Raw genomic sequence first — 14,520 nt, 5'->3', positions numbered from 1 at the left:
AAGTGCTTACAATTTGTAAGTAACACCAAAAAAAGAAGTTTTAGGTTTCTGGCTTATCAGTAACTGGTGAAAAATGCGATCTTACGTGAGAAATTCTGGGAAAGGGGTGGGTTTGTAATACAAGGCAATCAAGAATCTGTTTCAGGTGTGTGAACTTCGAGACACCTATTAGCCATGCAAACTAAACACCCACATGAAGATGTCAAGTAAAAGCTAGATGAGTTTACAGCTGAGAGATTTCAGAGATGGAGACATAAATTTGGGAGTCTTCAGTATCCAGGTTGAACGTAGAGTCATAGGAATAAATGAGACTCCCTAAGGGAAGAGTGTAGTCATGGAAAATAATGAGTCTGGGATCAAGCCTGGGACACATTTAAGGGCCTCGCCAAAGAGAAGGAGCCAGCAAAAGAGACTGAGGGGAACAGATTGCTGAGGTAGGAGGAAAACAAGGAGTGGATGGTCTTAGGAAACCAAGGGAAGAAGAGTTTTGAGGAAGAGTATTCATCCACCTCAAACGCCCCTGAGAGGTCAGGGCAAGGTGCAGATAGGGAAGGGACTGCTGGATTTGGGCACATGGGAGTCGTTTATAGCCTTCCAAAAGTGGCTTTGGTAGACTGAGACCATGTGGAGCAGCTTGGGAGGTGGGCAAGTGAGAGGTGAGGAAGGTAGAAGCAGTCAGCTAGACCAGGGATCCCCAACCTCCCGGCTGTGGACTGGTACCTTCTGTCAGATCAGTGAAAGCATTAGATTCGAAGCAAAGTGCGCAATAAATGTAATATGCTTGAATCATCCCAAAACCCCCACTTCTGGTGCATGGAAAAACTGTTTTCCACAAAATCGGTCCCTGCTGCCGAAAAGGTTGGGGACCTCTGAGCTATATCAGTAGTTCTCCAAGTGTGGCTCTGGGATCAGCAGCATCAGCACCACCAAATTCTCAGCTCCCATGCCAGACCTGAATCCGAAACATTAGCGTGGGACCCAGCAATGTGGATTGCAACAAGTCGTCTAGGTGAGTCAAATACACATCAAAAATTTGAGAGCCATTGGTATAGTCAACTCACATGAGAGAAAGTTTATGGTCTCGCAGGGGGGAGGGGGAGTGGAGGAGCTACTACAGGTGTTCTTGATCTGATCGGATTAATCCAATAGAAAGAGAAGATTGAGGCTCTAGGGGTGGATTTGAGCATAGGAGTGATGTCTTGAGAAGGTGAAAGCGGTGCAATCCAGTGTCCAAGTGGTGTAGCTGATGTTTGATTCAAGCAGGGGTGCTTCTTTCACCATAACAGAAGGGAAGACAGGATGAATGTAAGAGGTTGGATAGATGGTGGTTTTTGTGGTGGGAGGTATATTAAGGGGTTTCCTTAGGGAAGTAAATGGTGAAATCAACAAGTGAGAGAGAGGGTTATTGAAAGATTGACTAAAGAGGAGAAGGGGTGACAGTCATTAAAGAGTAGGAAAATGAATTTACCAAGGAAATGTGGTAGGATTGCTTATCAGAGCTCCAATCCCATTTGGTATTTATGGCATTAAAGCTAGATCAGTAAGAACAGTTGTATTACTCTTTCCAACAGTCTTCAGCTGCTTCAGCACTGGCAGGCATAGATTACGCAGAAGGTTGTGTTCTAACTGGCATTGCTGCTGCTGCTAAGTCGCTTCAGTCGTGTCCGACTGCGTGCAACCCCATAGATGGCAGCCCACCAGGCTCCCTGGTCCCTGGGATTCTCCAGGCAAGAACACTGGAGTGGGTTGCCATTTCCTTCTCCAACCGGCACTGGGATTTAGCCAAATAAACTGGGGTTTGGCCAGCAAAAAAGAAGTTTAGTTTCTTTGCAAGAGAGATGATAATGACAAACCAGGAAATCTAGGTTTAATGAGGAAGGAACCAAGGTCGAAGGCATGGTGATGGAGAGTGAGTAAGTGGGAGTACGTGGATTGGAGATCCTCAGGCAAAGAACCAATAGAGTGGGAATATTTGAGGACACAATTTGGAAGTGGTACTCAGAGAAAAGTGCTTAAGATCAGGATTTCGGAGGAGGTACAGCTACAGGGCTGACAGGCTCCACAGTGATTCCTGAGGTGGTGGAAGATTTTTGACTGAGAAGCCAGGGCCTTCTGACTGAACCAGGGTCTTGATGGTTCATCCAGGAGAAATTATATTTGATGGGAAGTTCAGGGATGACCTGGGGACCCAGAATGGTAATGGGAAATCTATTGTTTGCGTACCATTAAGTTTCACTTGAGACCATTTTTGTGTCACTAAATCTACTGTTCTTTCCCCCTTTTGCCCATATTCTCTTTGCCTTTCAATACATTACTTTTTAACATCCTTTTTTCCCCCTACTCCCATTAAAAAATTTGTTTTGCTCTCATTTTAAAAGTAATACTAATTCACTACAGAAAATAGAGACCAAAAAAAAAGATCAAAGAAAAAGGAAACTATAAAAGAAAGGAAAACTCACTAATATTATCCAACTATAGTCAGCTCAATGGTATATATGCTTCCAAACCCTTCTTATACACACGCCCCACTACCACCCTCCCTGTCACATACACAGATTTTAAACATTGGGGTCACACCTTCCACATTCTTTGTAACTTAGCCTTTTCAAATTGATTTTAAAAGAAAATTTGAAATAACAGATCTAGACAGTGTTAATAGTGTGCTATATTTTCTTCTAGAGTTGTCTGTCCCTATTTCCTACATAATTGAGATTATACACTTGTAATTGTAAAAACTATTTTTTTAACAATAATTTGTACTTCTTTTTCTTTTAAACTCCTTCCTATACTTCCTTTGCCTAGAGAAATCCTGCCAGAGTCATGCTTTGTATGTATTGAATAGTCCAATGAAATCCAAGGATTAAGAACTAAATTTAAGTTCCCTAAGGAATGGGTAGCAAGAAACAGTTTGAGAAACTTTAATTCCACACTTCCTTTCCCATGTTCTGCTTGGCTAAAAAGCAACAACAAAGAAATAAACAAAAAAACATAGCCCATGAATTCATAAAAGCACAGCTTTTATGTTAAATATGGCTGATATTAGACAGGCACTTAAAATGATAAGTTACCACACTCATCTTTACAAGGCACTTCATCATTTTTAAATACTCCAACATTTAAGTATTTTATATGCATTTTGATATTCACAAGTCCGATAAGGTAAGGTACTATTATCCTAACTTTCATATGAGGAAACAGAGGTCCACAAACTTGCCTAAGACCACACAGCTCAAGTCACATGAGTGTAATTCAAGTCCAGGTCCCTGGTCACCAAGTTCATGCCCACTCCTTCCAGATTCTGAACCCAACAGGGAAAGTTTCCTCATACAGGCTGATGATGGTCCCAGTGCTGGTCTGGGATTTTCACCTGTACTGTGGAGGCTGATTTTACTGTGTTTTCCAGAAGAAACAAATAATTTTTCTGGTTAGCTTTTACCACTAATGACTGTTTCTTTAGGGACAGCTTACTCTGACCACTAACCTTGATGTCCTTTCCCCCTAAATATCTGAGTATGTGAAGTATAAGGAGAAAAAATAAAAAATAAATGTAACTTAGTTATTTGAATTGAGGACATTTTATAAATCCATGAAATATCATCACAAAGTAGGTATGACCACTAACTCTCAAAACTGACCTGATGCTCCAAGTGGTACAAAGAGGTCCACGTGACCCCCTTCTTCTTTGGGGGCCACATAGCTTCCTAATTTTTCCCAGAAGTCTCTCACTTCAGGCCTCAATAAATTTTTAATACCAATTTTATAGCCTGAGGGGGAGGAAATCAAAATGTCACATTAACAGAAGCTATTAGCAGTTTGTGTTGTGAAAATACAGAGGTTCAAAAACCCAACATCTGCTTGTAAGGCCAAGATCTGCAGGGCATCTCTGCTTCAATGATGGCACCATGTTAGGACACAGAAGGTACCACTGGACTCCAACATGACAACACTCTCCTCCTGTCCTGGATTTATTAGACACTGAATGCTTAGGTTAAGGACATTGTGTCTCTGCTTCCGTGGGGCAGCAGTGTGAGTTACCAGGCTCACAGCATGGTTGGTCAATGGCCAGTCAAGTCCTAGGACTTTGCAACAAAGTTCCAAAGTGGAAATGTTTCCCATGATTGCCAATCAATAAATAAGTCCTCAAGAGCAGAAGTAAGAAGGCTCCCAGGCATGGGAAACTTCACTGTACCTTTCACCTCCTGGGAATTGAATGTGATGATTCAGCTAGTCTGCAGTGATTTCTAACGGAGTCCTGGAGACTGCCTTCCCAAGCCCCAGTAAAGAAAGGAGTAAGAAGAACTCCTCCTGCCTGATTTTTTTGAGCTGGGATATCAACCTCCTAAAATTGTGGACAAACGCTACCTCAGTGCAAATTTTTCTTCCCAATCCCCAGTCTTACCTTGGAGTAAGTTGATTTCTCTGCTATCTCCGTCACTGAATATTCCCACACTCTGTGCCATCTGCCCATCCAGAGCTTTTTCTATGAGATAAAGTAGGGTCTCCAAGGTTAGGCCACTGTGTTCATACACCACAGAAATGATACCTGCTCTAACACTGTTCGCCACCATCTAGAAAACAAAACCAGACCAGTAGGAACCAAAGCCCATTACTTTAGAATGTGTTACTCACTCAGTCATGTCCAACTTTGCGATTCCATGGACTGTAGCCCACAAGCCTTCTCTGTCTGTGGAATTCTCCAGGTAAGAATACTGGAGTGGGTTGCCATTTCCTTCTCCAGGGGATCTTCCCGACCCAGGGATCGAACCCAGGTTTCCTGCATTATAGGCAGATTCTTTACCAGCTGAGCCACCAGGAAAGCCTGTTACTTTAGAATTCTTCTTAATAAATTAAAAACAGTGACTATGTAATCTGTGATTTTTGAAGACTATTGTTTTTCTTCAGAAATTATAGGAGGAAGATGATAAGTTTTCCCCATCACTAGTTTCTTTTTGGGAGAAGGCAATGGCACCGCACTCTAGTACTCTTGCTTGGAAAATCCCATGGACAGAGGAGCCTGGTAGGCTGCAGTCCATGGGGTCGCTAAGAGTCGGCACTTCACTTTCACTTTTCACTTTCATGCATTGGAGAAGGAAATGGCAACCCACTCCAGTGTTCTTGCCTGGAGAATCCCAGGGACTGGGGAGCCTGGTGGGCTGCCGTCTATGGGGTCGCACAGAGTCGGACATGACTGAAGCGACTAAGCAGCAGAGCAGCAGTTTCTTTTTAAAATTATTTTGTTTCTTTTCTAACAGGGGAAATTTGAGTGCATTTGTAATTCCAACACTCAAAAAAACACTAATGAATTATTTTCTTCCAGTTTTTTTATCTTTATACACACCCATGCACAGTGACACACACACTAAAGTAATAAAATTATGTAATTTTGTAAATGGACTTCTTAAATAGATTTTGTTTTTCTCTTAATTATAAATTTTTGAATGATCAATATTTATTTAGTATTAATACTAAATACAAAATATTTATAAATAGTAATCAATACTAAATATTTATTTAGTATTAAATAAATGCTAAAACCACTGTTCTTTGAATTCAACAACCAACCAAATAAACTTTTCACTTTGATAAAGTTAATTCCTTAGCAGCAGTCAGGTTGGAAAGTCATTGAAGGCATTGATTTTTCCCGAAACCTCATGCCACTTTCTGGAGATCACAGTTCAACTCAATAGAGAACTACCATATGGTTTCGTGGTTTTTACCTAAACCTCCATTACACTCACAGTCAAATGAGTGAGTCTAGCATAGTCTTACATAAAGAAGACAAACAGGATCATGGATTTATTCAATTGCACTTTATTCACTCTTACTCTGTCATCAGTTATCCTCTGTGCCCAGCATGAGGCATTTTAAACATTAGAGAAACTATCTACGGCCCACGTGGAGATCAAACTCTGATCTTGCTTTCATATGGATCCATTAAGCTAGCCCATTGTAAATGATCAAAGTCAATTCCTAGATGTTCAACAGTGAAGTGATTTCATACCTTGAAAGCAACCATTTTCTTACAAATAAGAATTTTTTGCAAGAACTTTCTAAGTAAGCCAACAAATACAGTCTACTAATGCCATCCTTTACATATATGCCTATGTGTGTATCAATGCATGCATATGTACATATACATGCATACTCAGTATACATACTTCCTATGTCTTCTTTGTGCTTTTTTCTTATTCACATTAAAATTTAAAATGTATAACTTCATTATAGAAAGAGCATATTTTCATTTAAAGTCACCTTCATTAAGTAGATCACAAAATAGATTTCTGACAGTTTTCTTTTTAGAAATGCTAGTTACAAGATATTATTAAACTCCTTGGTCATTCCAAAGAAATTTGAAAATAATTTGTATCACTTTGCTCTTTTGTGGATTAGGGGCAAAAAATTGAATTCAACAAAAATTTATTGGACCCCTGAAAGCAAGGCAGTTGGGCCTTTAATACTTAAAAAAATTTTTGATTTATGGTTATTTTTATTGCTTCTGATTTTTAAAACTATTTGGGTCTGTACATTTCCACTTAGATCAGACAGCTTTCCTTTTAGAAGAAGAATCATTTTCATACACATGGTGACCAAAAGATTGCCATACGTCTACTCTAGGGGAGATTAAAAAACCCAATTCAGAGAAGGGCTGGCCTCCTAACCCACTGTACCTCATATGCAGGAATCCGAGATGATATTAATATGAAGTGTGGCTGAAGAGCATTTGAAGAACTGCTGTCATTTTTATAAACTCCACGCCAACTTTTCTTCGATAATAAAGGGTAGGAATGGCATCCAGAAATGTTGCTTCTGTAAGGAAAAGAGGGGGGAAAAGTGAAGTTTTTATTTTCTCTAGTTTGATAAGTGAACACCATTGTGTCCTCTGGGCATCAGTTCTCTGTACAAGGCAAGCGGCTTCAGGCCCTTGGTCTCTCCCTGTGGTTTTCAGGGATGTCAGCAAAGGGGACTCCTGGGTGAGTGGGATCAAAGCTGCCCACTGGGTGTCTCCTCCTGTCTTCAAGGGATGCTAGAATGTGTTCTTGGAACTTACTCTTGTAGGGCACTTAAAACCAATGTACTGACATACTAAAGGGTTCAAAACAACATTTGAAAAGGAAGCAGCCAAGATATTTTAAATTTCCCTAACCACCTGGGCCTCATGGTTTTTTCAAATAATGCCCATTATTTCTACAGCTGCCTCATCCCCACCACCATTCAGATATACTTACTCCATTAAAAAAAAATAATTCTAGAAAAATGTTATTTTTGCTCAATAACTTCACACAGAAAAACTGCTACATCCACAATATAGCTTCTTTGCAGAGCTAAGAATATTTGAAATGTAAATTTTGAATGTTAAATATTTACTTCAGAAAGCATGTTCAAGACCACTGTTGTTGAAGATTAAGAAACTATTTCTGTTGCTATTTTATAGGATAAGAGTGATTTAATTATACAAGACCACTGCATGTTAGCTAAATTATTCTAGAATGAATTCTTGGTATCATGGGAAGGTGCTGAACCTTCAGCAGATGAAGGTTTGCTTACCGCTTGGGCAAAGATTCTAAAGATGACAAAACAAGCTGTTTCTCCAAAGTTTCGTGTAATCCCACTCGATCCCTCACAGTCTGGGAGAGACGTGGTTGGCATTTGGATTTGAACAATCTAGAGCAGTGTGTTCCACTCACCCAAGGGGGTCGAACTTTGAACAACTCCTCTGAAAAACAAACAGCAGCAGGCTTGGCTGTTTACTTCAAGCTTCTCCCAGCCAAGTCTACACAGATAAAGCCATCAAAATTAAAGCTGTACCAGGGCAGTATTCCAGATGGCAGTAATTACAGCCATTTTACAGACTCTCTTTGGTTCTCTTATCCTCTCCGCTCTGTAGCTGCAAGTTACCAGTCACTTCAGGTCAAGAAACAAAGCTCAGAGAATAAGCAACTCTTTTCTTGTAGAAACCAGTTCATCAATTTGTAGGCTTCACATCATTTTTGCCTTTCTTCTTGGCTTCAAGTAAATTTCCCATTTGTTACATACAGTCTCACAGAGGGTGAGTCAGTGAAAAAGCAAGATGGGAGAACTCAGATCAGGTTTGCTAATTACATACTGCGCAGATCAGAGGGCTTAGCTGAGAGCATGTCTCATCCCTTCTCCCTTTTCACCTTAAAAAAAAAAAAAGTCATTCTTGCTTCCATTTCCATTTTCATTTTTCCTATGTTGTCACCAAGACTAATTCTTCTGAATTGTCCTGAATGCATTTATTTGCTTTTGCCTGTGCTTGCGCTTCTCTCTCCTTACCTTTAGTCTCATGGAGGCACTGGCATTTAACCTTACATATTTCATTGGAAATCTTTTTGCTTTTCTTAGTTAATAGTAAAGAATAGAGAGCTTTCCCTGACATACTTTAAAGAATGCCTCCTATAGGCTATTTCATGAAGACGGTGCTATCCTCTTCTGTGGGAATTTGTATGTAAATCCATTGGTTTCTACAATACTTGGCTAAGACATAAAGTTGTAAAATGCTACTCACTCTTATGTAGTGCAATTTTCTCCCAAATTATTTTCCTTAGACACCTTTCTCTTTGCCTCTCCTGTAGCTCTTCATTTTCTGTTTTGGGTTCATTCAGAGTCCCATAAACAGCAGCAGCTTCTCTAGGGGTTAGCCAATCTAAGTTGGACACACAAGCAATGTAATGGTGTTTCCAAGCACCGTACTCATTATCTGTTGGCGTATAGGGCAGAAACCATCCAAATTTAATGCATTTGGGCATCCATAAGCAATCCTTCAGAAAAAGAAACGAGAAAGATGAGTTGCGAGGACCGTTTCCTAGAATTAATCTTTTTAGGCACATAGATAATTTTTTCTTATTACATTGAGATTTTTAGTGCAGTTGAATTGCCATCTAAACTTGATTCTGAGAAATAAGATGCATACCTTACTCCATAGGAAAAATATTATTTGATGAACATAATATTTTATATGAATATATGTATTAGTCATCTTTGTACACTTATTCAATGCTCCCATAGCATATGCACCAGATTCTGAGAATTCTGCTTCTAGCGACGGTATGGTTATTTGTTTAACATCAACCTTTGCACTGGGAACAACTCTGACTGACCCATATAATACTGCCAATATGCAACCAGTTTTGAGATATGAAAACAGCAAATTTCATGTGGTTTTATCTAATCAAATATCTAGACAAAATACTATAAAACAATTACTTAAGCTACCAATTCAATAAGGACTTGTATAACCAAGACCTTAGAGGAAGGAAACCCAGAAAAGTAATATCCTGATTCAGTCTCACTTTTCACTTCAAGACATTTGACAGTTCCAAAGCAAAACTAAGGCTGAGAAGCAGAGCAGGAAGTTGTGACTGAAAGATTTAGAAGAGGTTAAGAACTTCTTAACATCTTAAGACGTAAGGATTCTTGCAAGGAAGAGAGGAAACGTTCAGAGTCCACAAAGGAGAATAGCCTTGGTAATGACACCTGGATTTTAGCTGAGATCCTTTTCAGTATGGACAAAGAATTAGGTTGAAACTAGCTTTGAAATATCTCATTCTCTGATTGGATTTAAATAAGCTATTCCTAGCCTAACCAAATGCCAGAAGCAAGTTCTCTCTGGAGGAAGATAAGATCATCTGGAGACTCAAATTATTGCATCAATTTTTTATATGAAATATTTGGTACTCAACCAAAAATAGCAAGCACACAAAAAAGACAAGAATTGTTTTTTTCTTCTTTTGTTTTTTAGTAAATAGAGACCCTCAGGAGATCCAAAATTTGTAATCATCAGGCACGAACTTAAAAAAAAACAAACTTGTAGTTAATACACTTGAGAAATTAAATGGCTGGATGGAAAATTTTGGCAAAGTAATCAGACCAACACTCTAAAACTGAAAAATATAATAACAAATTTAGAATTCAAGGGACAAGTTTAAAAGCAAATTAGAATCCAGCTAAAAAGATAATTTTGAACTGTGGTGTTGGAGAGAAGACTCTTGAGAGTCCCTTGGACTGCAAGGAGATACAACTAGTCCATCCTAAAGGAGATCAGTCCTGGGTGTTCATTGGAAGGACTGATGTTGAAGCTGAAACTCCAATACTTTGGCCACCTGATGCGAAGAGCTGACTCATTTGAAAAGACCCTGATGCTGGGAAAGATTGAGGGCAAGAGGAGAAGGGGAGGACAGAGGATGAGATGGGTGGATGGCATCACTGACTCGATGGACATGGGTTTGGGTGAACTCCAGGAGTTGGCGATGGACAGGGAGGCCTGGCGTGCTGAGGTTCAGGGGGTCGCAAAGAGTCAGAGACGACTGAACTGAACTGGAAAAGATAATTAGTACACTGAAAGCTAGGCCAGAAGAAAAATCCAGACTAAAACACTGAAAGCCAGAACAATGGAAAAGACACATAAAAGAATATGAACCTTATGGGACATGGTGAATCAATGTAATAAATTGAAACCCAGAAGAAAAAAAGAAAAAGTGGAGCAAAAGCAATATATGAAGAGACAGAATCTGAGAATTTGCAAAGTTGGTAAAAGACATAAAATCTCCAATTTATAAATCAGTGCCAAATACAAAATAGGATAACTACACACACACACACACACACACATGCACACACCTCTCTGTGCATGTTGCTCAGTCACTAAGTCGTGTCTGACTCTTTGCAACCCCATGGACTGTGGCCATCAGCCTCCTCTATCCATAGGATTTCCTAGGCAAGAATACTGGAATGGGTTGTCCTTTCCTCCCCCAGGGGATCTTGCAGAAAACCAAAGACAGAGAAAAAGATCCTAAAAGAAGCTAGAGAAAACAGAAACTACCTTTCAAGGACCAACAATAAAACCCCCTACTTTTCAAAATAATTATGAAAGCCAGAGAACAATGGAACATTTTCAAAGTTCTAATAAGTAATTAATTGCTAACCTAGAGTTCAAATTCCCAGTGAAAATATCCTTCAAATTTGAAGGTGAAATAAAGACATTTTCAGACAAAAACTGAGAGAATGTCAGTAGCAAGCTGTACTAAAAGAAATATTACAGAGAATTCAGAAAAAATTGAACCCCATAGGGAAATCAGAGATGCAGAAAGGTACGAAGTATAACAGAAAAAGTTTATTTGTAAGTAATATTGACTATTAAATTAAACAGTTGTTTTAAATATTCATGAGGTATGCATATATTTTATAAACAAGAGATATTATAAAATATATTTTAATATATTAGTATATATTTACATATAATATATATCTTAATCTATATTTGTATATTTTATATGTGTTTATGTGTAAAATTAAAATGTTTGAGAACAAAAGCATAGAAACTGAGCAGGGAAGCAAATGGAGTTAAAGAGTTCTATGCTTACATTATCTCAGAGGTAGTAAAATAACCCTAGGATAAGAGCTGTAATCTCTATGGTAGCCATGAAAGAACTGCTAAAGAATTTACAATTAATCTAAGAAATATTTAAGTTAATTGTAAAGGAAGACAGAAAAGCAAAATAGTAAATAGTAAATAAAAATAGTAAAATGGTGGACTTAAGCCCAAATGTATCAGTATTTACATAAACGTGAACAGACTAAATGATTCCAGGTAAAAGTCAAAGATTGTCAAGTGGTAAAAGAAAACCACTACCATATTTTGCTTATAAGAATGTTCCTTAAATGTAAGGACAGAGAAAGGTTGAAAGCAAAAATAGAGGAAACACTATACCATGAGAACACTAAACCTGGATTCACAAATGCTATAAATCCAGGGCTCACAGTTGGCTTTTCATGTGGCCCCTCCATGGAGAGCCAGGTATTCTGTGAGATCAGAATATCAACATAAGTCCATCCTGGAAAGTTTGTACAAGTTAGAGGAGTAAATTATTGATTTGTATTTAAAGTATGCCGACTATTACATTCCATTAAGTCTTCTAAAAGTAAAGAGATAAACATCCCAGAGGCAGAATTAATGGCAGCAGATGTAGGAGATCTAGTTTTATATTCTTCAACAGAGGTTAGCCAAAGAGAGAGCAGCCAAAGTTGTGGTTGTAGAGCGATTTTTAAGGTGGGTTGTCATGACTAAAACAATATCATTTAAAACCAAATCTTAAATAAATTTTCACAAAATATTGGACTTCTTAACCAAGATAAATTATTTTCTAAAAAATTAAATTGACTATTTAAAGATTATCAGAATTATGTGAATTATTAGAATAGTGTATATCCCCTGAGTTATAAAATAAATTACTGTATTTAATTCCCCCATTAAATGTAATTCCCCATTAAAAATTCCCTATTTTTTTCCTCTTAAGAATAAATTAATTATGGTTCAGACACCCTCACTTATTATTTTCAGGGAAAGGAGCTACCCTCATTGCCTCATTACAGATGACAGTTACATCTGAGTCCTATTACTAGGAAGTGACAAATGGTAAACCTGTTCAGTTAAAAATTTCCAGGACCAGCTGACTTGGGCAGCTGCACACAAATCTTTTGGATTCAGAAAGGAAAAGATATATAGAGAAATGAAGCGTGGTAACACTGTAGAGAAATCCACTTTGGCCACTTGCATCCTTTCTGAAAACCAGTCTTGGATAAGCCTAAAAAGAAAAATAGAGAAATTCAGTTCAGAACACTAATATTTTAAGTTGATTATAAATCTGGTATAAATATTGGTCACTGTTCTTTCTCTAATTTTCTACCTTTAAAAAAAATTAAGTCCTAAATAACATGGCTAGATTTTTAAGAATACTGTATCCACATTCAATGGTCCATTCTAAAGGGAAAAATGAATTATCAATACAAAATTATATATTATCAATATAAATCAATATCTAAAATTCACAGGGGAAAATTCTGAAATAAACATGGTTGTATACAACGTAAATCTGGGTTTTTTCTTTACCCAAATTCAATAAATCAACAAGTCCTGTCAGCTCTACAAATAGACATCCCCCAAAATATATGCCCCAACACAGCCACTTCTCTCAACCTCCACTGCCTTTTCTCTGCTCAGAGAACCACCACGTCTCTCCTGGGCGAGTGTAGCCACCTCCTGATTGCCTCACTGCTTCCACTCCACTCTTCCTAGAGCCCATTTTCCACACAGTAGCCCAAGTGGTTTTTAAAAATATAAATTAGATAATATCACTCATGCAAGTAAAAGCCTGCAATGATTTCCCAGTGCAATTAGAATAAAAACCTATAGCTCCATCACACTTCATTGTGAAATAGTAAATGTCTCCCTCCTGACAAAGCAAGATTGTCTACACTCACTACTTTAACATGGGATAGAGATACTAGCCAGTTCAATAAGGGAAGAAAATAATAAAAGGTATATGTATTGGAAAGGGAGCAGTAAACTGTCTCAATTCATGCACCATGTATGTAGAATCTATAAAACTATTTAAATTATTAGTAAAAAAATGTTGATAATTTTATGTTTTTTAGATGTTTATAGAATCTATAGCAACAGCCAATTTTATATTCCTGATATTACTAATTCACATTTTCTCTCTCTGTTTTCCTTGATTACTCTTCCTAGGAGTTCATCAATTTTGTTACTATTTATAACAAACCAGTTTTTGTTTTCATAGTTTTTCTCTATTGTTTGTTCAGTTTCTTCTTATTATTGATTTCCAGTCTTCATCAATTCTCTCCTTCTACTCACTTTGGGTATAGTTTGCTGTATTTTTCCCCCCTTTTCTTAAGGTGGAAATTTAGATTGTTAATTTTAAATTCTTTTATTCTTTAACAAAAATGTTTACATTATATTATCCCTCTAAGCTGCACTGCAGTCCACTTTAGCCATGTCATATTTTCATTGTCGTTCAACTTGAAATATTTTCTAATTTCTCTTGTGATTTTTATTTGATCATAGGTTATTTATAAGTAATGTTAATCTCTAAATAGTTGGGGATTTTCTAGATATCTTATTTTTATCAATCCCCAGATTTATTGCATTGTTGTTAAAGAATATATTTAATAAGATTTCAAGAATTTTGAAATGTTTGAGTCTTAGTTTGTGGACCAGGAAATAATGCATCTTGATAAATGTTACTTTGCTCATAAAAAAACATATATTTGGAAATTGTTGTGTCTAGTTTTCTATAAATGTTAGTTCTAGGAAAATAAGATTGCTCAGGTCTTCTATATTCAAACTAACTTCCTTTTCTTTGGTTCTATTCTGTCGGTTTTTGTTTCATGTAATTTCAAACTCTGTTCTTTGGTACATAAACATTTATAATTGTTGTGACTTCTTGATGAATTGTTACTTTTCTTACTATAACATGCCCATCTTTATCTCTCTGGTAACATTCCTTGTCTTCAAGTCCATTTTGTCTGATATTAATGTTGCCATCCTACTTTTATATGCTTACTATTTGCATAATGTATAATATGTTTTCCTATTCTTATACTTGGAGAACAAAATGGCAAGCTACTCCAGTATTTTTGCCTAGAGAATCCTGTGGATAGAGGAGCCTGGTGGGCTGCTGTTTATAGGGTCACAAAGAGTCG

The 14,520-nt window shown here is 37.5% G+C and overlaps 1 protein-coding gene across 1 annotated transcript in view; it reads right to left on the bottom strand.

The window, feature by feature from the left end:
* The window catches only part of ECT2L (epithelial cell transforming 2 like), a 64,691-nt gene that overhangs the window by 29,982 nt on the left and 20,189 nt on the right, over positions 1 to 14,520 (bottom strand). The window contains exons 3-8 of the mRNA XM_068985464.1: positions 12,440 to 12,602; positions 8,528 to 8,780; positions 7,546 to 7,714; positions 6,669 to 6,807; positions 4,400 to 4,568; positions 3,636 to 3,764 (exon numbers count right to left, since the gene is read on the bottom strand). Of these exons, the coding sequence (XP_068841565.1) occupies positions 3,636 to 3,764; positions 4,400 to 4,568; positions 6,669 to 6,807; positions 7,546 to 7,714; positions 8,528 to 8,780; positions 12,440 to 12,602 (1,022 nt within the window). The remainder of the gene's footprint in view (positions 1 to 3,635; positions 3,765 to 4,399; positions 4,569 to 6,668; positions 6,808 to 7,545; positions 7,715 to 8,527; positions 8,781 to 12,439; positions 12,603 to 14,520) is intronic.

Source organism: Capricornis sumatraensis, chromosome 13, assembly GCF_032405125.1.
Source record: "Capricornis sumatraensis isolate serow.1 chromosome 13, serow.2, whole genome shotgun sequence".
Classification (NCBI taxonomy): domain Eukaryota; kingdom Metazoa; phylum Chordata; class Mammalia; order Artiodactyla; family Bovidae; genus Capricornis; species Capricornis sumatraensis.
This window is presented reverse-complemented; position numbering and strand designations above follow the sequence as displayed.